The 26,637-nt window shown below is 39.1% G+C and overlaps 1 protein-coding gene across 1 annotated transcript in view; it reads right to left on the bottom strand.

Annotated features, from left to right (window-relative positions):
• Positions 1-26,637, bottom strand: part of LOC146316108 (uncharacterized) — a 71,506-nt gene that overhangs the window by 3,315 nt on the left and 41,554 nt on the right. The window contains exons 7-9 of the mRNA XM_084734929.1: positions 25,323-25,513; positions 20,838-20,962; positions 14,661-14,954 (exon numbers count right to left, since the gene is read on the bottom strand). Coding sequence (XP_084591055.1) covers positions 14,661-14,954; positions 20,838-20,962; positions 25,323-25,513 — 610 coding nt within the window. The remainder of the gene's footprint in view (positions 1-14,660; positions 14,955-20,837; positions 20,963-25,322; positions 25,514-26,637) is intronic.

Raw genomic sequence — 26,637 nt, 5'->3', positions numbered from 1 at the left:
ATGTCGCTCCAAAACCTGTGTGCGCCTTTCAGCATCAGTGGTGCCTCTTGAACTTTGCCTCTTTACCCCCGGAGGCTAAAGAGGAGAAGGATCCACCAACCAGTTTTGGTTAGGGATGTTCCTGGTGACTAATTTTGCTGTCGATTAAATGCAAAATTTAATTTAAACTAGTCGACTTGTCTAACACTAAGAAAACACTCAGAAAGCAGTTAAAATTCAGCAGAATTTATTAATTTAGAATGTTAAACACTGTCCAGAAAAAAATATTGTGTGTATTTGAAGCCGTTAATCACAGTCTAGAATCACCAAATCGTACTTTAAATGATGCTGAAATGTGCGCTACTTTGTGTTATGCAATACAAGCCTGTACAAAATATGACAACTCAATAAACGCTTCACCTTTTCAGACCGAAGAGGGTCACAGTGTCTGCAGGTAAAGGACCCAGAGCTAACGTTAGCTGCCAGCCTGACACACAGTGTGGCTAACGTTAGCAGTGCTAGCAGCAGCAGCAGCAGCAGCTCCACTTGCAGGTTTATGTCCATATATGTGCTTAATGTGGTCATGTTTCTCCAGTCGAGTGAATATATATCAGCTTATTCTGTCACAGTCTACATTCATCTGTCTGACTTTGCTGATATAAACATCTGGGGTTGCCAGGGCGATCTAGGCATACACGCTGGGCGAGAGGGGCTGCCGTCTGACAGTGCCACAGCCTTGACTAGTGGCGGGCAGCTGCATAAAATCTTAGAGGCAACAGATAACTGGCATCATGCATGAATGAAATATTGATAAATATTTTAAACGACTAGTATTTCTGGTGCCGACTAGCGTGGGGATGTTTAATCGTATAGTCAACTAATTGCACGCATTCCTAGTTTTGGTTTGGTGCCTGTGAGGAAGAGAAGAGCGAAAGGTTTCAAGTAGACTCAGGCTGCTGATGTCCTTCCCTGATCTTCCCATTGAGTCCTGAGTCAGGAAGTCAAACCAAACACCAAAGAAACAAGTTAACAAAAAAGCTCAGCTTCAGCTCAGTACTGCAGGACTTACTATTTTGGCTCCACTTCAGTGTGTGCAACAGATAAAGAGAGGCACTCCCAAGAATGTGACATTCTTGTTTACAAAAAACCATTCATAAAAATTTGAGCCTGAAGATGTTGTCCACTGATTAGTTTCTGGGCTGTGACAACATCTGATAATGATCATAAACCAGAGATATGGTTCATATCCTATGTATCTGTTCAAAACATCCCCCCAACATGAGAGCTTAAGAAAACAATGAAAGTGATATCATTCATGTCTATCATGGGATGTTGAACTACAGTGAGCACAATGAGCTCGCTTAACACGTTGAGACCTGACAGAGTCAGTTGTATTGACCCAAACTGATGTAGACCTCATTCTAGTTTGTTCCCCTGTCATAGAAAATTGCTGAGTTAAAATGGTTTCCAGTCATGCTACAATGAAACTGCTAAAACATTTAGAGTGGGTGTCAAGTTGGGACCACGCTACAGTGGGAATAATTTAGACAGAGGTGGCTGAGTAACACAGTCGGGTGAATAGAGCTCTCTCTCTCTCTCTCTCTCTCTCCCTCACACACACACACACACACACACACACACACACACACACACACACACACACACACACACACAGTGTCATGTAAGGTCTATTGTGTGCCTGGTACAGTAATGGGAAAGTGTTAGCCAGGTAACAGCAGTCAGTTGAACAGAGCTCAGGTTGCTTCTGTATCTTAAAGGCTGTGTGAGTGCGCACACACACAGTCAGGACATATAAAAGCACTGCATATACATTACTTATATGAATGCACACCTATAGATATAAATAAGACAGGTGTTGACAGTATACACACATTCACACAAACCTAAACAAAGAGAGTGATTATTACCTTTCTGTTCCAGCAGACATACAGCATGCATAATTTAAAGTCAATTACACTGTAAGAAGAAGGAGGAAACTGGAGAGAGACACGACAGCAGTTATAATGTGCTGCACCAGTAAAACCATTTCCTCAGCAAGTCACACCAACTGGGCTCAGTTACTCAGCCCTTCCTACCCTGACTAAGTTCTTTGCACAGAGATGCATCAGTGACACTTGACACCAGCGGCCAATTCACCACCGAGGAACAATGTGTAACTGCAGCATGGCACCATACACTATAAGCCTGTCCAAGCTATACTGTTAAGACAACAATTAACGATTATTTTCTTCAATGATTTATCAGAAGTTTTTTTTAGTAGTGGAGGAATTGTTTAGTCTAATTTAATCATACATCAATACATTTCTGAGGATAGTGAAACATGCTGATAACAGGTTAACAAAACCTATGGTGACATCTACAGAGTGTGTATTCTGTCTAAAACAATAAAATATTTAGTTTACAATGGCATAAAAGCCATTGTAGCCAACATGCTAACATGCTTATGTTTAGCATGAAGTGTTTACTATGTTCATTATCTTGATTTAATGTGAGAATGTCAAGTATTCAGTCATGAAGCAAAAAAAAAAAAAAAAAAAAAGAGAGACAGAGAGAGAAGCAAATCAAAGTTATGACAATTAATCCTGGTGGTCAGAATTAAATGTCTGTACTAAAATTTATGACAAACCTCCAAAAGTTGTTTAAACATTTCACACAAAACCACAAAGTAAAATTCATGGTGGAACTAGAAGAGGAGTTGGAAGTCATTAGAATGCATTGTCTGGGAATCATGAATATTTGTATGAAATTTAGTGCCAATCCATTAATTAGATGGTGAGATATCTTAGTCTGGACCAAAACCAACCTACCAACATTGCTAGCTATAGGGTCATGTTGCTAGAGTGGCTAAAAAACAGCAATGTCGTCACAAGTAGAACCATACACTTGTTTTTTATTTTGGTTTAATAAATAACTTAAAAATTTAATTATTATCAACATTATTGATCATTAATTTGTTGCCAATTAATTAACAACACATTATTTCAGCACTGTATTGGTTTTCAGTGGCAATTTATTGGAGTCATGCAATGTTTTCCCCAGAGTGGTAATTTAAATAATAGGTAAGTCTAAACCTCCAATGACAAGACCCTGGTAAGCAATATTCCATGCTAGGGGCTCCAAAAATGTTTCATGTCAAGGACTCCCACAATAGATGTCTATTACACCACAGACCCCAAATTTACTGATATTGTCTTAAGTAATCTTTTTATTTTTGGTTTGAAGATGATAGTCTTCATAGTCAGCCAATGAAAAATGTGTTTTACTGAAGAAAATTACCTTCTGCAGAGCCATACTCAATCTGTGAATGTACCATGAATTTACTTTAAAATGTTACATAACATCAGAAGTTGAAACTGGAAGCAAACTTTACCTCAACTATTGTCAAACAAGTGTCACAAAATGACTGAAGAGAAAATGACCAAGGTGAAGGCTAAACTCAAACAACCTGTGTGGTTCGACAGGTAAACCATTATGTGAAGAAAGCGTAAGACAGTTGAGTTGGTCGGGTTTTAGCATATATCTCCACATAGCTCTTTTTTATGGCACCATAAGTTAGAAAGAGAACACACCGAGGCTCTAACTCTTTGATGTTCAATCAGAGCTTTCCTACCTGACTTATGTTCTTTTTATTTAACCTGGATATATTCATTTGACAACTCAGTGACAAGCTTTGCCTTTCACAAATAGAGACAATAGAGTATTCATTCACTACCAACCTTAACAGCCCCATCTCCCTCATCCTGTCCCCAGCAGGTGTTCACTTAAGACTCTGTAGATATCAGATACAATCTTAGATGCGGGCCAGAGGAAGTGCAGGGAAGTTACTAAGGACTTTAAGCTTGACAGTTCATTTAAATCAAGTGAAATGTAGATCAGGGTAGGAACACAGTGAATGAATATCTGAAACTGCTTCCACTGTTCCCTTAACAAGAACTTTGTAGTGGTAGCCACAGATAATTCTACTTTTAGTGCTGTTCCATCAGAACACCTCTAGGCCTGTAGACAAAAACTTATAGATAATGTTTGTAATAAGATAACAGCATCACATTTGCTTTTCCCACTGCTGTAACACTTGGAGCCACAGGACTGTCTTTTGTCAGATTCTTACATAACCTCAGGGAGGTGGGGGTATTAGAAGCACGTTCACTTCTGTCTTCTCCTACTTCCTACGGCATTAACTCTGGAGGTGTGATGGGAATTCCTGTATAATTATACTGGGTAAACAAAGATGTGATTCTTTTGGCTTTTCTAGCTGACAATTGAGGATTTTGCTGGCTTTATAAGTTTAGCTGTCTGTTGTAAGCTCATGTTAATGCTCACTCCCTGACTTGCCCAAAAAGTCCATCTCCAGCTGATATTTTAATGTTTCCATGTGACATGTTTTGTGACAGTGTTTAAGTAAAGTTACATAGCAGCTCCGCATGTTATAATGTTAATGCTAAAAGACTGAGGCTAAAGCTACCTTACAAACATTAGTCAAGATGGTGAAATACAGCAGCTATATCTACATGAGAGATGACATAAATACACTGATTAACGTGGGAAAAGGAACCACAGGGACTTGATTAGTGCAGCGGACCTTGAGACAGGCCACCCTGTCAGACCAGCTGGACCATGGAAGACAGCCGGGATTGAGAGTTAAGCTAACCTGACTTAGACCTGAGACAGCGAGCCAGAATGAGATGCATTGTCATTGACCCACTTTGATTCCACATCAGCCTACATCCTCTTCCTCAAACCCCTACAGACCAAATGTAGATGCAGTGATATCTCACAAGTTTGTCTGGGGGTAGTTACTGCAGCTAAAAGCTAGTGTTAGTTAGCTGGACATGCTAACCTTCTCAGCTTATGTTAGAGCAGTTGAAGATGGAGTTTAATCCATTCACCACAAGCGTGCTCTTGTGTTTCAAGATTCTGAGAGACAACAAAAAATACAGCACTGTCCAGACTCATGAAAGGTTGAGTATCGCTCCTCTCAGCCTCTTGCACACCGCTTCACCAGGTAGAAGAATGGAACAGCTTTAGTTACAGCTGCTAACCTATGACTGTTTGGGGCAGGGTTTAGCAAAGGGTCAATTTTGCTTCTCACATATCACTCTCATATCTTTCTCAATTGATTTTTCTACTCATGGTGTTTGAATTCCTGTGCTTCTTGCTCTTTCCTTTGTCAGTCCAGTCATTGTTGCCATTGTTGATAGCAAAGTTATAGTTCTTTTATTTCCTTTACGTCCTTCACTACCTTAAATCGTTTTCATAGAATGTAGACTTAAAAGGCACAAAGGATTCAGGGTATTTGTGGTACTGTAACATTGGGTTTGCAAAGGCTTGAAGTATGGGAATATAAGTTCTATCTATCTGCAATATTTGGTGACCACAGAGTAACTTTTTGTGGCTATGGGCCATCAGACCTTGTTTAATGTGGAACCCTTCCAGAGTATAAACAAAGGCTGATTTGAGTAACTGGGATGACCAAAGAAGACAGGTATTGGATTCCCTACTAGAGGCTATGCTGCAGGATGTGCTCAGTGATGTCAGCTTGGATTTGTTCCAATCCAGCTCTGACAACATCAGTGAGTCTGCGAAAGTAATGACAAGCCTCATACCAAATACTTGCCAACAACATCATCTCCAGAGTGACTGTACAGTCATTACGAACCAGCATCATGGGTTGATGGATGATAGCTTGTGGCTAAGGACTTGTTATCAGAGATATAAAGAAATACAAGGTATTCAACAGGCTGACACTGCTTCCTAACTGGAAGTGAGCAAGTGAACTTGAGTTGATGGAGCACAAAATATTGTCCAGTTATATCACAAGCAATGTCAATGTCAAGCTGATTTCCTTCTAAACCTCGTCCTTTTTGAAGAAATTAACATAAAATGAAAACTGTGGATTATATAACTTCTTGTCTTGTTAATTAGTCTCTCATCTGTCCCCTTGATAAGGAGAAACAGAAATGTCAAAGATGTCAGCACCAATTTTGACCGAAGAAAATAATTTGAAGTTGAAACAAGCATGCAAAACTTAAGTTAAAATAGAAGTGGGGCTAAGCCTTTTTAAAAAAGAAAAAAAAAAAAGATTGCTGAGCCTGTTCCCTGATGCATGGGGCAGGTAAGGACATATTGACTGGGAAAAACTGAAGCAACTGGAAGGAATTGGTGTGAGACGTGTGATCAAAGTTAGCTGAAGCTAGCTAGCTGAAGTTAGCTTGTTGAATAGGCCAGCTATACAGTATGCCATTCTTGCAATTCACTGCACACTAAGAAATATGAGCATGTGACAAATAAATCCTTAAATCTTGAATGAATATCTTCACACAAAACATCCTCAATCCCTTTACCCAGAGGACTTAGAATCTCTATTGTCCTTTTTTCCTCACACTATTCACATCTAAACTTTTACCCTTGAAGGCCTTTTCTCTGACAGTCATTAACTTTGACCTTTTCCATTCACTAATATTCAAAGTAAACCTTTCATTAAGCTCGTAGATAAGGAATAGTTTCTGATCTATGTCTTGGTGAAATTTCAAAACCTGTACCTTTTCCATTTTTCTATTAGGAATGACAGTTCCCTTTGTTACACTGGGAGAAAAACAATGAGCGAATCTTCAAGAGCAAATTATTTTAAATCTATTCAATTTATCACTTTGCTCTACTGCAGGCATGAGGGGAACCCTCTCCATTCAGGTCTTAGAAAAACAGCGAGGTGTGGCCCATTCATGGTTCATTCACTTTTACATTTATACCTGTTAGCTTTTGTTCACCTTTCTAGATAAACAGCAAGGCGTGGACAGAAGCTGACATTCACTTGCGCTGTACCTCTGCCCTGAGGCTGACCCCCTCACAGTGTAAAACTTAACCCTTGGAACTCTGTTTATACATGTACAAGTTTTACTGTAATTATGTGATAAGCATAATACGAGTTTACCCAAAATCGTCATGTTTGAATTACAGTAGAAATACTCAGGTTTAAACTGTAATAAGGGACTTAAGACATCCCAGTAGGCTATATAATGAGTATAATGATGACTCATTACAAGTGCTACAGTATACCAAGAGGTTACTTTGGTTTTGGGCTGATATCAGAACATAAAAAGAAACTAAAATAGACATTTAGGCTATAAACTGCATGGGTAAATTAAAAGGGTAAATTTAAACCATTAATTCAACTCTGCTCTTGTATTTTTCTTTCAGACATTTCAGGTTTAGGGCTGACACTTTCTTAATAAAGTAGAATGTGTCTGCTTCTGTAAGCCTTGAGGCTGAGTCTTTGATCAAACAAACACCACGGTGTGGGATATCAGTGTGACTCTTGCTTTTCTTCACTTGTGTGTGACTTGAAGAATGTTATCGTTCACATGGGGGAAGCACGCGGCTGTGACAGTCAGCTTACACTGACACACACATACACACAGAGCAAACAACAGCCGGGCATCGCTGGGAAATCTGGTGTGATGTCATGAATGATTAAGATTGGAGTGGTGTAGTGTGTCAAGAGAACAGTGCTCAACGAAAAGTGGAGAGAACACAATTATATTTGCTGAAATCTGAAAACCAAACACTTGGATGAAACAGCGCAGCGATGAGACCATCATTACCAATTAAGGCAGTGACATTTCATAGCAGCTGACTTTGACATGATTACAGCTTAATTTTTTGCAGGAACTACAAGCAGGTTCAGACCAGACATAATCAAGCTTTTAGAAGGTATATCTGTTGTGCCTGTTGTGTTTTAAACAAATTAATAAAATGATCTGAATAAAAGTTCTGAAAGGCTGCAAAAAATTGTAAACCTTCCTTAGAATTACAAAAACCAAAACAAAAAAAAAAACTCTTAAGTTTGTGTGTGGTTGGTATAATAAAAGATATGTATTTCATTCTGCATCAATGAACATGGCACTTGAAATTAGTTCCGCTAGCTAAGCAGCTGCATGAAGGAAAGACACTAATACTTCATTAGCCAGAATATTTTTCTGCTCTTATAAAAAAAAAAGAGCTATCTCTGTCCCATTATTCCAAAATTACCACTGCAAGTGAAGGACGAGCTTATATTAAACAATAAATGATAAATATGTACTATTGCCGTAGAAGAACAGGTAGTTGTCTAGCTGGCTAACCACACAGGTAGCCTAGTTTCCCCTTAAGTTAATCCTTATGCAGTTAGCTACAATAGCTAATCAAGGGGGGGGGAATTTCTGTCTTAACAGTGTAAGTGGCATTTTTCTGGCATTTCTTGAATCTCTTCAACAGAAGTGGTGACTGCAAGTTAGACCTAAAAGGCATAATCTGCAACATTTGCCTAGAAAATAATGTACAGACTCATATAAATATAATCCCTCTAAACAATAATTTATGACCCATTAGACATGTGTGTGTTGGTGTCTGAATCGTCACAGACCCAGTCCTCTGCCTGCATTTCCTTATTTTGCCACGTTTTTCTGTATTTGGGACGCCTCTGGCTTGTGTGTGTGACCCTCAGCCAATACAGCATGCAGGTTCTGAGCCTCAGAAATCTCTAAAAACCTGATGAAAAGTGGTTACATTGCATTCTGAGTCTCTTTCATCTGCTGAAAGCTGCAGAAAGAGTTAGACACACAGCCAAAGCGGACTGAGGATTGCTTTGCCTGTATTCACACAAAATGCGGCGTTGTGCGAAGGTGTGGGCTTGTTTGTGCTTTAGAACACAACTGCTGTGAAACAATCAGAAAAAAAAAAGATTTATTTCTCTAGTTCACTGCTTTGTTCTCACTACTGGCGCTTGTTTTGCCACAGTCTATGTCCCTCGCCATCTGTCTTGTTTGTCGGGCCGGCGTGGAGCGACCAACCTTAAATGGTGCATTTACAAATAATGTTGCAAATTCTCCCTTTAATGACCCATAGTCACAATGGCTACAATTATGGAAATACTGTAACTTTCAAAAAGAGATTCTTAATAGTATCTTCACTCTAGGACACAGTCCAATGTTAAGTGAGTGAACTGTTATTTTGACAAGTCTGGGGAGTGTACTGCATATTGTGTTAAGTGTTTATCCATACATATTAGTGTAGTTGGATTATTTGTAACAGTGATTTATGCACTGTAAAATGAACTTACAGAGATTATAACATATTGGACAGCTCATTATTGGTTTTTATGACTTTTTCTGTTTAATTACGGTACATTAAACAGTAACTGTAGCCATGTTTGATTTGTTTGTGGTAGTCAGGGGAATAAAGGTGTCAGTTGGCTGGTCTAAGCACCAAACACTGCAGTACGGCCTCTAGTGTCCCTTTGTTTCTTTAAATAGGATGAGCTGTGTGTGTGTGTGTGTGTGTGTTTGATCACTCATCCGTCCTGTATCCTCACTACCCGGTTGCATAACACCACCGCACCTGGATCTTAACAATTCCCTTAACAATGGTAGAGGTGGTGTGTATATGTAGTACATCCATGCATACGCTTGAATTTGCCTGATTGCTTTAGAATTTTTCGTGCATATGGATTTACTTTGCATTGTGTTTCATCACATGAAGCATGCACCACTCAAAGGCACATCAGCACACACACCAACAACCAGGTTACGAAAAACACATGATCGTATACTGAATGTCTCTGCGGTTAATAAGGACTGATGTTATGTCTGATGGACTGATGTCTGCCTGCACACGTACGTAAAACATGTGCAGGCAAACATTTCCCCAGGGAGAGGAGATGAGAGGTGGGTACAGGATGGGAGAGCGACTCCCACACTGCTGAACATACAGCGAACAACACCGGAGGATCAAGTGACAAGCTTGAGCCAGCACACACACACACTCCTAAACACACACACACACTCAAGCTGATGCAGTACGCACAGACAGTGTTTTTGTCTCCTTCTACCCTCCTTTCACACATGCGTCCCAAATGGTTACACGCTGGCTACACTCACTCAGCGCATACACTTCTGGCAGGCTGCAGGGGTCACATATGTTCTGCTGCTCTAACACAGGAACAACTACGGCTCTAATTGTTGCAGTGACATTATGCTGCACACCTGCACACAATGATCAACTTCTATCGGTGTCCTCACACACGGGGGCCAAAGAGCTATTTAACCTTGCAGCATTACCCAGGTGGACAGATAACACACACACATATACAAGGTTAAACAGACATAACACAACAGTAACCACGTCTGGATGTTCAGCCAGCACTAGACAGATAATTCCCAAAGCAGAAATCTCAGTAACAAGCTATTATGCCTCACAAGTATTATACTGTAATAAGATAGAGATTAAAAGAAATCCTTTAACATACTTTGCTAAGTGAGCGTAGTCATGGATAGATTTAATTAAGAAACCTTACACACCCTGTTTCTGTGAAGAGATGCCAAAGAGAGACAATATTTGTCTATGTTTGTCGGTGTATTATAAATACATGCAACTGATAGTAAAATGACAAGTTGCAATATAGAAGATAGAAAATACATGGAACATAGAACAATGCATGCAATATAGAGATTTTTTTTAAAATAATAACAAATGTACAAATGTTTGTTCCAGTTTAAGACTCAATGTGCGTGCATCTATGACTGTTAAAATACTGGTTGAGCTAGTTACCTGGCACTGTGTCAGTCATAATTAGTGCTGTGACACTCACTGGGAAAATATGTTTTCCTGCTTGCTAGCCTGTCTGTCACAATGCTGTTTACGTGTGTGTATGACTGAATGGCACACATGAGAGGACAGAAAAAAAAGGGGACATACAGGCATCACTCCCATGAGTAGACAAAATTGCAGCAGGTTCCAGAGGACAGTTTAATTCAGCTTAAATCTTCAATTCAATTCAATTCAATTCAATACCAATTTAAAAACGAGAAAATAGCAATGAAACTGGTGTGTAGTGCACTCAGATAAAGAACATGCCATGTAGTTACAATGTTATGGATTTGAACTTGACCTTTGGCATGTCATCCTTTCTTACTTAGTCTTCTCTGCTCAGTAATCTGTATAATTATAATGACAAGGGAAAGAAAGAAATGGAGCCTTATTTGACATTGTTTTTGTTTGGCAGAGCCATTTGGTGATTAAGGACAGATGGACAAGATCAGCTGAAAGCCTTACTGTTTTATTATTCTGTTATTAAACTGTTTGTGCTTCATGAATTATGTTTCACAGAACTGTTTAAAAAAATCAATTTAAACTGAGAAGAAGACATGTTTTGTACCCTATTAATTACTAATCAATTATTCATTGGTATCACATTCAACTTTACATTAAGGAAAGTTTTTTCAACTTTTTTAACTCTATTGGTTATAGTAAAGAATTTAATCTTTATAAAAATAAATGATGATTGGCTGCATTTATATAGTGCTTTTATCCAAAAATCTCTCATTCATCCATCCACACCCACACACACACCGACCGAGGGCAACAAGATACCATGCAGGGCTTTGATGCTGACGTGTGGACGGGGGTTGGGGATCCAGCTCTTAGAATCTGTGGTATTTGGTATATAATCAAAATAGAATGGTTAAAAAAAACATAATAGCATCCAGCTTTTTATTTTCTTTTGTATGTGACAAATTGTCCTCGACAGCAAGAATGTGAAAAATTTCCATCCTTTTCCTGTAAGTAACATTTACTCTACAAAAAAATGTGTCTTTCTGTCATCCTGTCTTTTTTCAGTTGTGTCCCCTGATCTGACCTCCTGCATGAAGGGAAGCCACAGAAAGTGGAAAAGTAATTTAAGGCTGGGTGCGCCTGGGGCCTCCGGCAGGCAGATACTGTCCATCACTGATGTAGTGAAGACGGGACAGCTGAGCTCATCTTCCTGTGAAAGTCAGTTGTATTTCCTTGTTTCCCACACACATATACACACAAACACACACACAGACATAGAACAACTTCACCTTACTCACTCAGTCATAGACTATTCTATTAATATTCATATATGTTGTTGAAGAAAGTTATCAAGTCAATAGCGCAGCTATGCGTACCTCCCATTAGATTCTTGGGAGGTTCATGTTGTACAGAGGTGTGTAACCTACTAAACAGGAAACTACAAGTCTATTTCAGTGCTGTGGTGCCTCCACCCTGTCCTGCTGTAAAATGTTATGGAAAACACGACAGGATGGGTTAATTCTTTCTGTCTCTCAGTCATTCACACATACTCATCTCATAAACCCATTGGGAAGACCATAAACACGTCAGTGTGACCCATTTACCATTTGTGTTTACACCAAGGCACAACACAAACCAACTAGTGTGATAATCACCCTGAAACCTGGCTGTGGTTCTCTGGCTGTGGGTGGGGCAGTGTGGTCAAAAGTGAAATACAAGTTTTTGTTTTTGTGGTTAAAATATGACACTTGGCCAAATCAAACATTCATCAGAGTAAAACTATTATGACTGGGTGACAAATATCAGTGGCAAATTATTTACCAGACTTGTTCCCTCAACATTAATGTGATGACTCATTGAAAGGTTGCTTTTCAACCAGGCAAAGGAATGTTTTTGTGCTAAATGTGGTGCTCCCGCCCCACACTGTGTTTGCTAATGAGGCACAGAGTTTAATCAAAACTTAACAAGTGGATGTTTTGGGTGGAATCACTAGTAAAATGAAGAACCTACAATATACAATTTTTAAACATGATATTGATATTGATTTATATTCTTTGATTTTGTTTACTGGTATGTGTTGCTGGAAGAAGACCTGTTAAGGCGGAAATATACTTGGTTTTAAGTACGCGTTCGCATATGCACCCCTACGCATCCCTATGCTTCATGGCTGCCTCGCACATCCTAAGTCCATTTGGAGCGATGGTTGTGTGCGTCCTCAGAAATTAACACTATGCATACGTGAACGCAAACGCATTGTTAAACAGCAAGTATATCTCCGGCCTTATACGTTTTACATTTGATAAAGTACAGCAGTGTCTTGGAGTATGGAACAGGGATGGACCACACATCTGGCATTACACGGAAACAACAATTAAATAAGTAACTATTCTTACAGGAAACTGAAAGGAATCTTAAAGAACAACAAAATCCTCTGGTAGCTCCCTGGTTAATCAGTGAGAGGGTGTTTGATGTGGGCTGTCACTGTCTGTAAAGTAAACATACTTCCTACAAACCATATTAACAGGACTTATAAATTGCTTGGATGATATGCTGCGTGATGTGGTTTCCTCTGCTTACTACATTAACCATGAGCTTGACTGCAGCTTGACTCTACTTCTGTCATCTGCCAATAAAAGAGCTTGTTCAGCAAGTCTGATCTGATCACCAGTAACCTTAGAGCAACAATTCAGCAACTCTACCAAAAAAGCTGAATTTTATATAGGGATACACAATAAATACTGGAGCTGGCTAAAATAATATCTGATATGACACATTATGTCAAAGCATTTAATTTGAATTCTTTGGAAAAATGTTCTATAAAAGTCAAATTATATTTGCCAAGTTTTTTTTTGATGAAAAATAAATTAAAATTTGAAGAGTCAGCTTTGTTGTAATGTGATGTCAGTTAGATTTGGTTCAGCCGGAGCTATGGAATATTAAATCATTCATCTTTGCTCACTCCATCTGAACCTTTCTTACCCTCCGGAGTGCAGAAATTTCTTTTAAAATACAAAAATGTGAAATTATCGGTTATCTTATGGGTATTGGCCAAAAGTATCAGATAATTATCAGATATCGGTATCAACTGAAAAAAACTGTACATTCATAATTTTATATATGGTGTCAATTATTTGCTTTTGTCAAATTTCAGTGAGTTGAAATCACTGTTTTTTAATAATATGTAACTAAGTAGAAAAAATCTCTCTTTTCAACACAACCATTTATAGCACTGAAAACTCCCAACAAAATAATTCAGCTTTCAAAAAGCAATTTTAACTTTATAAATACATTTTTGTATTGGCATAATAAATAGTACCAGAAAAGTGTGCTTTTTCATCTCGTAGCAATCACAAACTTCTTCTCCAAGTCAGCTATTATTGTTGCGGTTATTCAGCTCAGATCTCGTCATTCATCAAACTGACAACAGCACAGTCAATTCCAAATCTGGCCATGCTGTCAGCCAGTGTTAAAGCAAACACAGATGAGGTCAAATTAATGTCAGTGCGATATGGACTGAGATAAATCTGCTTGATGTGTCTTCATATTCAATGTTTAGTGTATTTTAAAACACCTTCAGTTTTTAATGACAGTGCTAGATGCAGCATAAGTATTTGAGGCTGCATGAAGTCAAAATCACCTTAACTAAAAATATAATGTAGGATAAATAATTCAATCCCAGCAGGGGGGAGATTTATATGAAAATACCAAATTAGTGTTTGAATTAATTTGTTAATGTTCTTCCCTTGGGCTATGTGGGTTTTGTACTAAACACCACCCACTGTCAATACTGAACCTCCTATTCTAGTCTGCAAATCTGTGATGTCAAATTAATATGCTTTTTGCACAGTGTGGTATAATCACCTGGTGTTTTTTCATTATAAGTAAGATAGGATATGCAGGGTTGAATCCAGACCTGCATTGTTCTGAACTTCTGAAAGTGTGATGTGGGATTCTGTTTCACACCAGGGGCACACGGGGGCAATAAGAGCAGTAAGGATAGTGCACAGCCCATGTCATCCTCTGTGAAAAAGCTTTTTCAAACTATTTGAAAGCTACAATTCATTTGAGGTTCTTACTTGATCAGAGCTGTCCTGGGTGTGTCCTGCTGCTTTTGCTGATCCCCGCCTTGAGGAGCACTGGCTGGTGAAGGGCTTGAAAGTGGGTTGGAGGAAGATGGAGGAAGGGTAGAGGAACGGAGGGATGAGGGGAGGAGAGAGGAGGAGGGAGGGTTCTGGCTCAGTGGCTTCTTGCCATTCCGCAGAAGACGAAGGGACTTGACTCTGGCAGGCTGGATGAGGCTGTGGTTGCTACGACGATGGGCCCCCTTACCAACAGGTCCTGTACCTGCCCTCTTCAAGGTCTGCTCTGATCTGGAAACAAAATTATAGAGTTAAAGTAGGTCTAAATGAGTTTTGTAGTGGTTGTTAATTAATTGATATGTAAAATGGTAGTAAACAAGCAATCAATAGATACATCATACTATAAGGACTACCCAAATACCAATGTAATATGACTGATACATAAATTCCCAACAGTTTAATTCACAAGTCGTTTATACCATACAGCTTCTAAATGGTAAATATACACATATAGGGGATAACATGCAGCAAATGGGCCACCGGTAGGAGTCGAACCAGTGGCCACTGCAGAGGACTGACAGCCTCAGTACATGGAGTGCATGCTCTACCAACTGAGCCACAGGGGCGGCATGCAAATGCACATATTTTGATTTAGATTTACATTTAGCATTCATTATGCTGATGGCATTTGATTTGTTCTGGCAAAACTTTGCAAAATGTTCCTTATCCCATTCTGGATGTAAATGAAAATTGGACAGCTGAATACCTCAAATTTGCTTTTCAAAAGTCTCTAAAATTTGACACTTTAACAAGGAAGACACAAAACAAAAGCACCAATGACATGAGATAAATGTGTTATCTATCACCACCTCCCCCAACTCTCAGATGGGATTACAACTCCACAGTGTTCCAATAAGCCCTTTATCCTCAGGTGCAGGCCTACGGTACCAATATACCACAGGAAACACCTGTGTAGTGGCTGCCTCATTACAGAGGAGGGGTGTGGGTGGGGAAATGCCCAGTGAAACACACTGTGGGGAATGAGTATTGCTAATTCTGCAAGAATTCTAAGCAGGAAATGATGAAGAACATGCACTGACATTGCAATTGAGACTACATATTAAAATGGCAGCACATGCAGGTGCTGAGGCTTGTAGCACAAACTTTGTAACAGCGTGGCGTTTGGATTAAAGAGCAGTTGACCTCGACACGATCAGGCTTTAGGCTTCTCCTGGCTAATGTCTGATCAGAAAAATTAAATGCATGAAATGGGCTTCAGGTTGGCCAAGCAATGGGAGATCAGAGACTGTTGTGCCCATGTCTTACAGAGACCTGCTCCACTACAACATCCAGGATCAAGCATTTGACAGCGGATCATGCTCCGGGCTGATGAAAAGCAACATGTAAGACTTGAACGTATTTCATATTTTATCATATTCTTTTCTAAATTTATTTTCCTGTATATATGTTCTGCCTGCAGTCCAGAGCTGCCTGCCATTGAAAATGTCTACTGTATAAAACGGCAATAGAACCCCTGACTGTTGAGCATTTGTATCTTGCCAATAAATAGCTTGTCTTTGGACTGTATTCAACTCGATAGAGGCCAAAAAGTTTGTGGAAATTGTTGCATTCAGTTTTTATTTACATTTTACACAACATCTCAACTTTTATGGAATTGGGCCTTTAGATGAACACTCATACACAATACAAACCCATTACCAAAACTACTATGCTAAACTACTACCATACTTCAGACTCACTTCAATAACCAAACATTCTCCTGTGTGTTGTAGTTACTTTAGTTCACACAACTACAGTAATCTGCTTTCCCACAAATTAAAAGCCTGGCAGAAAGGCTCAGGAGCTTTTTACAAACACAGAAACCAAGATGAATCATTTAAGGTTGACATGAAAATATGATGAGCTGGTTGGTAAAAGCCAAACATGATATAAAGCAGATGACTACATTTCAGTGCACGCACACTCAAAATAAATCAAGTTGACTTTTTCTGTGTGGGTGTCCATGACTATGGCTATGGGCACAACAAATTTCAAAGGGGAAAAACTGGACAAGACTGCAATGTTAGTAAATTTTATGTGCAATCATGGACAATTTGTGGGACTGAGATGATGAGAAAATACAGAGATTCATGTTTTATGACACGACAAACATATAGGTAATGTATAATATAATGGCTAAGTTTGTAATCTAATATCTGGTGGTAAAACATGAAAGAGTTATGCACTTTTTAATGCTGAAATGATGCTGATCCTGGGACTTCAAAGATGTATGCTATAAAGAACATCTCAAGACAGATTTGGGGTTCTGACCCGAAGACACACGCCATCAACTGTCAAACTATCAAAGTGTGAAGGATGCATGTAAACCTGCTGAGGCAGGCAGGAGAGCAGGGGGAATTCTGAGAGAGGCAAATGCCACAAAGGAACGCAGAGCATTTCTGCCATTGTTTGAATGCTAACCTCCGGGAGCTCACCTCATGTTTTGTCTACCGGTTTCTTAACAAATTCAACATGTCTGACACCAATTCTGACAGGATTCCTCGCAGACAAAGACACAGAGATAGCCGAGATGCTTAGACAATACAGTACAGCAAGAGATATGTCACATGGTCATGGTATAATGTCAAGTGACCGTGGTATTCAAACAGGGTGACCCTTAAGGCTAAGTAAGGGCACCCACTCATGAACTTTGACCCCTTGAAGCAGGATGCACTTAGTTAAGTCTGATATGATCAGAGTCCTCAGAGGATGATTTTCTCCTTTGATGTTTGAAGTGCCAGCCATATTAGCTCTTAAGTCCTGGTCCAACTTATCAATGCTGGGCCATGTGGATATAGAAAAGCAAATTCATTTCTAAGCAAAACAGCATCTACACGTGATAAAACAGTGGCAAAAATATGTAAAATATTTTTATAAGTCTAACTTAAATAACTTAAGTAACACTTAAGTCTTACTGGTTGATCAGAGCTCAGTGTAATCCTTAGCATCTACCAGAAAAGCCTCATTTAAATTAGTAATGTGAGACGGGACCAAGAAATAAATGTTTAAAAGGCCAGGCAGGATTCAACATAAGTAACAAAGTCAAATGACTTGTATGACCAAGGGGACTATAAAGTATACCTGTGGTTAGCTTACTTATGTTTCTTTGTATCCTGTTTAAAAAAATACTTTGGTGTTTAACACTGATCCCCACTGTCCCTGTTTGTCTGGCCTGAGGAGAACAAGGCAATGCTCATTGTCTCAGTTCACACTAAGGACAAGAGTTTAGACAAGCCTCTAAACAAAACAATGTTCAAAAGGGACCTGGTGCATTTTTCATGACTGCACACTAACATGGAAACCTGGAAAGAAAGCAGACAGGAAAAGAACTAACAAAAAGTGGATCAGGCCTAAATTATGCAAAATTCTGCAGAGTGTAGTCTGCTAGGGGATTTTCCTCACTGTCTTCTGAACATTTCCACTGGTACATCGGGGTCCATCTCACTGACCTGAGCAAAAATGATCTCTTTCATGCTTGAGACGGGAGAGTGACATCAGGTGTTTGCAATCTGCATGCTCACCGCTAGCTGCAACTTAATCCAAATCCAACACACTGGATATTCTTTTTTTTTTTTATTATCGAGCAAAACTCACAATTTTACAGACAGAATATGTCTTGTCATTTGATGCTTCTGTACTGTGGGAAATTATTTTATATGAAACTGATGAGAAAATCAGGGCTTTCACTGTGAGAGGTGTCCCTCATGCTCAGCAGTCAACAGTCATTAATAAAGGCTTTAACAAAATAAGTTTTAAACTCCATCTATGATGCAGTGTGAGAGAAAAATATGTTCATTATGGTTCTTCACATAACGGTCCTACCATGAGTTCATGAAGCTATAAGGAAGATTTACATAAAAAAAAACAAAAAAAACAACAATTATGTCTGATGATGACAAAAAGCCAACAGCTTAATAGATAGATAAAGCCAACAATGTTATGCATTCCATGTCCAAAAAGGCTTAAGACTGGAATATAAAAGCCTGTTTAACTCTTATAGTATTTTCCCTTCTGCTTTCCTCTAGTGTTCCACTTTACTCAGCTTGTCTTGATGGCATGTTTATCATGTTGTGTTTTAGTCTTGTTAAGCTGATATGTGTTTTCAACACCTGGCACAGAGCTTTGTCCAGTTCCATCCTCTACCACTAAATTGCCACCCAATTACAGTAATCCTTTCAGTGACCCCTGGTGACCTCTGGTGACCCACAGCCTGGTTAAAACAACCTGAACCACTAACACACAGTCTAAATCTTTGAGGAATGGCAAGTATGCTTGAAACACGAGCACGTACACGTGCATGCATATGCATTGAGAACGGGGTGCACACGCACACGCGCGCAGACATCACTAGCATGAGAGTGACAGCCTTTTGTTTTGAGCAGTGTGCCTGTCAGAGGAAAAAACAACATTACAATGAGAGGATTAGAAGACTATTGTGAAATTCTAAGTGCTGCTAAAGGACCGGCTGGTTTTATTGCAGAGAAACAAAACCTGAAGGCATGATGGATTAGTCTAACTTTCAACTGATAAATAAGTGAATTCAGTTCCACAAAAGATGCAGGTGTCACACACAGAGTACAGTATGTAATAATCTGTACTTACACAGACATACACATATAGGTACAGGTGAGAGGAATACGATGGGCAAACAAAGGGAAACAAGCAGTATGTGTGTAACACAACAACATTAAAATAGCTTGGCTCTCTCTCTGTTTCTTCATACTTTGTGCACATGAAAAAAAACAAGCAACAACAGGCACTTGTGGACATGGATGTTCAAATGTGTGTGTGGCATGATTGAAACAGTTTTTTTTTTTTTCAATGCGTACTTGAGTTCATTTGCCTGCACACATATTTTAATTATGTATGGGAAAATCTCCAATATCACCAAAAAAAAAAAAAAAAAAAAAAAAAAAAAAAAGTAGTCTGCTGACTGACAAAAACCCTCAGGACTAAATCATAATCTCAGATTCAAATTTGTTTTTGAATCACGCACATTTGCAGCTTGCAGCCCAATCACTATCCGTGCAGGAGAACAGATAGCAGTATGTTGACAAATCTGCAGCCTCTGATTTTAGAGGTGCAGACAGTGCCGTTACGCTGTGACACTACCTTCACATGGCTGCAGGGATTTAATGAACTGAAGCAGAAGATTTTCACATGAATGAAGTCTGCAGATACTCTTAAAATCACTTGTGTTTGTTTATAGATAAACGCAGTTGATCTACAACTATTACTTGATAATTAAACTGAAAGAAAATTAAGTTACCACCAAATTTGATAATCGATAACCATGTGTCATATTTCAAGCATAAATGTATAACATTTGCTAGTTCCAGCTTCTTAAATGTAAGGATTTGCTGCTTTTCTGTGTCATTTCTGATTTTTTTTTTTTTTTTTCACATTTTTAAAAAATATTTTATAGACTCAATTATTAATTAATTGTGAAAATAACTGTCAGATTAATCGATCATGACACTTATCACTGCAGCCCCCGTTACAGATCTCCCTACTTTATCCACGTTAAGTATATTGTTTACTCTTCATCATCAATCATCAGGTTGTCATGGTTCTGGGACATCTACTCTAAAACAATTTCCACTAAAATACCAACAATTTGCTTCTTTCCTACAGCTCTCATCCCACTGTGTACACCACGTGCTCTATGTTTTGCACCAAATACCACACAGATGGGCATATTTTAAGGTAGGGCGAACACCAAACTGTCAGAGGGTTGCTTTTGCTCACCCTTGCACTGCTATAAAAATAGGGTCCTAACATATGAATTTGGGCAATGGTACAGAACAGGGTTACTATATAGAAAAAATAAATAAATATAAAACTATGGGCCTCCTGTATTTGCTTGCAATATATATTGTACAGGTGTTATTGTACCCACCCTCTGTATACAATATACAAAGATCGAGAGAAAAATAGACTACTAGCAGGGACATGTTAGAATTTCCACGAAGACGTCCACAGAGGTCATTCAAATGTGCAGGCAGTATCTTAATACACAGTCAAATGTGAAAAACAAACACTTGAAGAAAGAGTTGACATGCATGAGTGCAGGCATGTCATGTCTGGTTTGAAAAGTTTAACCTTTGTCCTCACCTGTCAGTTTTCATGTAACCAGCTGCATCTGTCACAGTGACAGGGGCCACGGTGACATCACCACCGCTCCCCTGCACTACCTGCTGTGCTCTGCCTCTCTGCTGGCTCCGCCTCCTGGATCTGATCTGAAAGAGGAAACAAGGCAAGGGTGAGGGAGCTGGAGTAAGAGTGAAGCAACAGAGGCTTCATGGTTTTTGTACTCAGCCGTGTGTGTGTGTGTGTGTTGGAAGGCACTTGAAGCTACACCTAGGAGGCTTACTATGAATCCCACTTTACCTCCTATAAAAAGAACATCTGCTACTCTACTACTTTATTTGCCCCTTTTTATTTTTATGTGGACAGTCCTGGGCTCCAGAAAATTGAAAAACTAGACGAATTCACTCATCTGAGTGCAGGTCCCTACTGCCAACCACTGTAACCACTGTAGATTTGTGAAGGTCCGCCAACATTAACATGATACCCACATACATTACCCCAAGCTGAAACAATACTCAAACGAAAGCAGTTGTTGTGATATTTACTTTATTTCACTTTAAAATTTGAGTAAGCAAGCATCTCCATATTAATTGAGCTCTATTTAATTTTGGTTCAGGTCACTAAACTTGGCTTTACTAAACTGAGATTAGTTTTTAATTGTGCAACAGAGCTCTGTTGTCTAAGTCTAGATTAAATTAGTAATTGTTGGTGTGACCCAGTCTCAGAGTCTACAGGTAAGGTAGCAGTGTTCCAGGACAGCACAGTAGAGTTCTGAGCTAGACGCTAACATAAACATGCTAACTCTGGCCACAATTCTAGCACCCTGATGTTAACCTTGTTCGCATCTCTTAGCTTGGTTTGGTGTGTCAGCATGCTAACATATTTGGTCAGAAACCAAGGACTGACCTGATGGTGGCACTAGAGGAAAGTCATACCCAAAATCAAAAGGCTTTATCCTAAAGAGACCATGAATATTATGGCAATCCTTCAAATAGCTGTGAAAAGGTGGACAGAACACTTAGGGCCAGACTACTAGTGTGGCTAAAAACAAACATGCCAGTCACAGCCAAGGTTACAAAAATTTATAAAGCTACACAGGAAAATAGACTACGAGGTTATGACAAGTCAAAATATGATGAGGAGAGGAAGAATGAATTGAAAGAAGAGGAAATATTTGTGGACCATCTTTACCCAAAACCGAATCCCCAAGTGCTGTCAAACAGTGCTAGCCCGAGTCACTGTGACAAGGTGCTACAAGATGTATTTTCCTGTCCCAAGAGAAAATCCCCTGGGCAATGTTCCAATCACATCTTCCCATCATTTTTATCTGACAGCCCCTGGAGCTGTATCTCAATGTGACGTAACAGATGGCAAGGTAGGAGAAACTATTTTCTCTCATTTTAATAATAAACAGAACTATTCTGGGTCACAGGAGGAAGAACAGCATTCCCCAAATGATCAAAGGAAGCAAATGAGAAAAAGTAGAAATTCTCCTCTAATAACAGAGTGACAATGACGTCAAAACTGAATACTGAAATATATATAAATAGTGCTGTATTTCTAAAGTGCAAGGACCTTAAAATGTGTTTCCTGGAGCTCTTGCAATCCAGCCTGACAGACAGACTGAGCAAATAAGCTAATCAACTCCCACAAGAGTTATCCAACAGAATTAGTCCAATCCTAATGTTTTTCTCTCTCATGTTTCACTTTCACTACTTTATGGTGGCTTCCTCTGTTGTCTAACTGCAGTCCCTGTTTGCTTTAACTTTACATCTCCATTCTTCTTTCTCTCTCTTATTTTGTGCCTTTTCTTATTTTCAAACCTCATGTTTGTCCAACATTCCCAATGGGCAATCAGAGGAACACTTTGCATGTGTGTAACACAAAGGTCATATGAAACCTTTAATTAATGTGATATTAAGAGTGTGAGGCCTTTGTGTACAGTGCTGTGAGGTGAAAGTGTAGTTCCACTGGGTTAAACTTAGCTGGACCTTACAAACCTGTCCTTCCATCTTACATTTTTGATTTGTTATTTAGCCTTCTTTGACAGATCAGCGCTCGTGAACATATACATGCAGGTCAGGGGTTTCCCTCTCAGACAAAGCTTGTAAAAATCCCCCAAACTACTGTATCTCTGACCCATCTCTACCACATCACATACATTTGAGGGATTCTGTGAAATCTCCTTTTGATAACTAATGTAATAACTAATATTTGATATGTATTTTTTTTTGCACTTCTATTCACTGAATCTCCCCTGAAACAGTTTGAAGCCCACCCCAGGATGGCCCGCCTCTCATTTTGAAAATCTCTGATTCATTCATCATCTATTATAGGAATTAGAATAGACAGCTTTTCAACAGTGAGTGTGTTTTCTACTAAATCTTATTGAACAGGACCAGATACAGCAATTGAGCCCGGACTGTCTAGGATACAGGTCAAACAGGCCCAGTAGTTCTTTCATAGTGGGGTTAAGAGAATTTTTAGGACATTATAAAATCATATTGATCAAGGGTAGATCAGGGCTTACCTGTGCCATGGACAAATATTTGAATCCGCATTTTATTTGAAGCCAACTTCTACAAACTTAATAAATCATCTGTCCCTAGAAAAACAGATCAATTTACAGTTGCTCACATTTAGTGATAAAATTACATTTCTGATACTTCAAATGACCTTTTCTGTTATTCTAATCATCACATTCAAAACTGGAATTAAATTTAGTAGTGAATGCTATGTCTTCTTATGCTAATAATGACAAACACCTGGTAAGTCACACCAGACAATTAAAGCTGAAGATATCAGATATCATCTACGTTAATCTGTTGAAGCAGTCTTTCCCTTAGACACTGATCTTACAGTACGTTACATAACTTCATGGACTGAAAGGATGAGCTGCAGCTCAGTCATCACTCGTCTCATTAAGATATTGATCTTCTTAAAAGTACAACTGAGGGATTCCAATCATTATTTACTATCCACTAGTGTTAGCTGTAAGTGAGTACTCAGCTGCAATCTAGCTGTGATGTAGGAAGCTAACGCAAAAAAACAAAAAGATACAACCCTGGCTAACTTTATAAAAATTGTAAGGGTACAGAGTGGATGTTCCTTTTCTAACAAACCCTGGAGGAGTGTAGTTTGGATAACTCACAAAATAAAGGTTACAGCTTTTAAATTAGAATTCAAATGAAAGGGTGCAGGGAGTTTGTATTGACAGTGACATTTTATGATTTAAAGCAGACAGTGGCTCTGCCGCTCTGACTCAAACCCTGTGGATATACTCCAGCATATCTCCCTTAAATCCTGTCCAACTGACCCCCACCTTCAGTGCTAGCTGCTATTGTTGCTGGCAGTAAGAACAAAAGCACTTCAAATTAAATGTTTAGGAAAACCTTGTTACCAAATATTATGAAAACTCAACACAGCAAGAACAGAGATAAGCTCTGTTCTGTTTTACATCAGATGCCAACTTAGTGAGCCTTGCTGCCCTGTCTGGTCTTAGCAGAAGGATTTGGCATCTAAATTAAGCTGCTGAAACTGGTTGTCAGACACTTGGTCCTTTGTTCAAGGCTCTCAGACTGCTGGCTCTCAGTGGACCCTGATTTCTTTAATGACTAAAGAAAACTCCATACGGCTTAGGGGAGAGAGTTTGAGAGACTCTCCAGATGGCAAGCAGTAGAGACCAATGATCCTCAGAACTGCAGCTTTAAGCAAAGGTAAAAGGCCAATCACAGTGGTGCTTGACAAAAATGACTCACCAAATAAAGAGGTGAGAGCAAACAAGAGCAAAAACATGTGACAGGGAGGTAATATTGTTGTGTGGTTCGTTAAAGGAATGGTTCACATTTTGGGAAATACAATTATTCCCATTCTTGCAGCAAGAAAATTGAGAAGACTGCCACTTTAACATCTGTCTGATAAATATAAGGCTACAGCCAGCAGTCTGTTAGCTTAGCTTAGCATTAAGTCTAGAAAAAGGAGGAAACTACTAGCCCAGTTCTGTCTAAAAGTAACAAAATCTACCTACTAGCGCCTCTAAAGCTCACTAATCAACTCACTGTTTCCTGTTTTTGTTTATTTAATCTGTACAAAACCTAAAGTGTAAAACAAAACAAAACAAAAACAAACAAACAAAAAAACAAAACAAAACAAAGCAACATGTTGGGGTGTTAAGCAGCTGACTATTTTTTGGCGATAAGCATCAACAGAGTCTCCGCTTGTTGTGTGTCAGCATCATGGTGATGACAAAACATGCTGTGCCTGCCCAAGAAATAGTTTGGCATTTGTCTGTATGCTAAGCTTAAGCTAAGCTGACCAGCTGCTCGCTGCAGCCTTGAATGGAATGTACAGATATGGGTATAAAATCTTTTAGTATCTTTTCAAATTATGTTACTTAAATATTATGGATTTAGAATGGCTTATGGTATCCACTTGTACTTTCCAAAGATTCAGAGTGAAGTGATCTATGGGAAAAAATGTTTAACAGTCTCTGTACTAAGAGAACTTTACCTGAGCTTGTGTTAGTGATGCCGAGGTCCGACTCCTGAACACTCTTCCAGGTGCGGGACTGCGTTGTCTGGGCCTTGTCTGAGTTTGAGAACCCCTCTCCTCAGCCCTCTGTCTGCCCATTGGATCCAACAGGTACCGCTGGGCCTGACGCATCACCCGAGTCAGTACACCTTTTGCCCGGGTAACTAAGTCTGTGGGTAAAAAAAACAACGGGTTAATATTGTAAATCCCCCTTGGATTATATTCTGAGTTCTTGTTGTCAAGCAAAAATCACCCAAGCCTTTCTCCTGGTGTGTCAATGCCCTGAAAAGTTCTAAATGTAATTAAGGGCAGTATTAGAATGTAAAAACTGTTATTATAATCACACTCCTAGTTTGCAGACATCCAGGACCATACAAATTCCTGGTGGACAACACTGTGATGATACTGTAGGCAGTGCATGTTACAAAATAAGTTATCATTCCATTACAGACATACCCCTACTGAATTGCCTTTGTATGTGTGTGTGTGTGTGTGTGTGTGTGTGTGTGTGTGTGTGTGTGTGTCCTTGTTATACTCAAACGAATGTTATCAGTGGCTCACCATATTTACTCAGGGGGCAGAATCTGCCTGCTTAGGCAAGCTGTGAACACAAATACCCACTTATACAATGTACTGTCTGTGTTTGTGTATAAGCAAACTCAGGCATACATTCACAGATACTGAGGCTGTATCTCATTTTATAGAACACAGGAGAGCATGAGATTAAAACAGCATGTGATCATTTTTACTATGCAAAAGAACGGATTTGCTTTACAATCATAACATCACAGACATCAACACTGATTTAGTATTATAACAATTTTTGCTATCTCCTGGAGTCAACCTTATTACAGTTTGCGATTCAAATGTGATAAATGAACTCTTTCTATTCATTTGCTCAGTAAAGCAATAGTCAGCAGTGCTTCTAAGTGAATGTTGTCCTGGAGCCATATTTCCAAGAGGAACAGACAGCTTACTGTGTACCATTTTGTTAAAATGACAGGTTGATTAGAATACATGTGTTGTGTGTTTTCATATCAATTTGCTTGCATCATATAACTTCCCTTTTCATGTTTTAGGACTGCAGGAAACATTATTGAAATTGCAACATGGCTGCATGCAATGTCAAATTCAAAGGAAAAATAGAGAAGCCTTGGCCTTCAAATCTTGTTCTCCAGATAGAAGGAAATATGTTTGTTTGGTACAGACCCCAACAACTGTCACATGATGATGATTTAAATTTGTGTGTGTGTGTGTGTGTGTGTGTGTGTGTGTTTTATCATATTGTGCAGCC

The sequence above is a fragment of the Lutjanus erythropterus genome, chromosome 13 (genome assembly GCF_056507025.1).
Source record: "Lutjanus erythropterus isolate fLutEry1 chromosome 13, fLutEry1.hap2, whole genome shotgun sequence".
Lineage (NCBI taxonomy): Eukaryota > Metazoa > Chordata > Actinopteri > Lutjaniformes > Lutjanidae > Lutjanus > Lutjanus erythropterus.
This window is presented reverse-complemented; position numbering and strand designations above follow the sequence as displayed.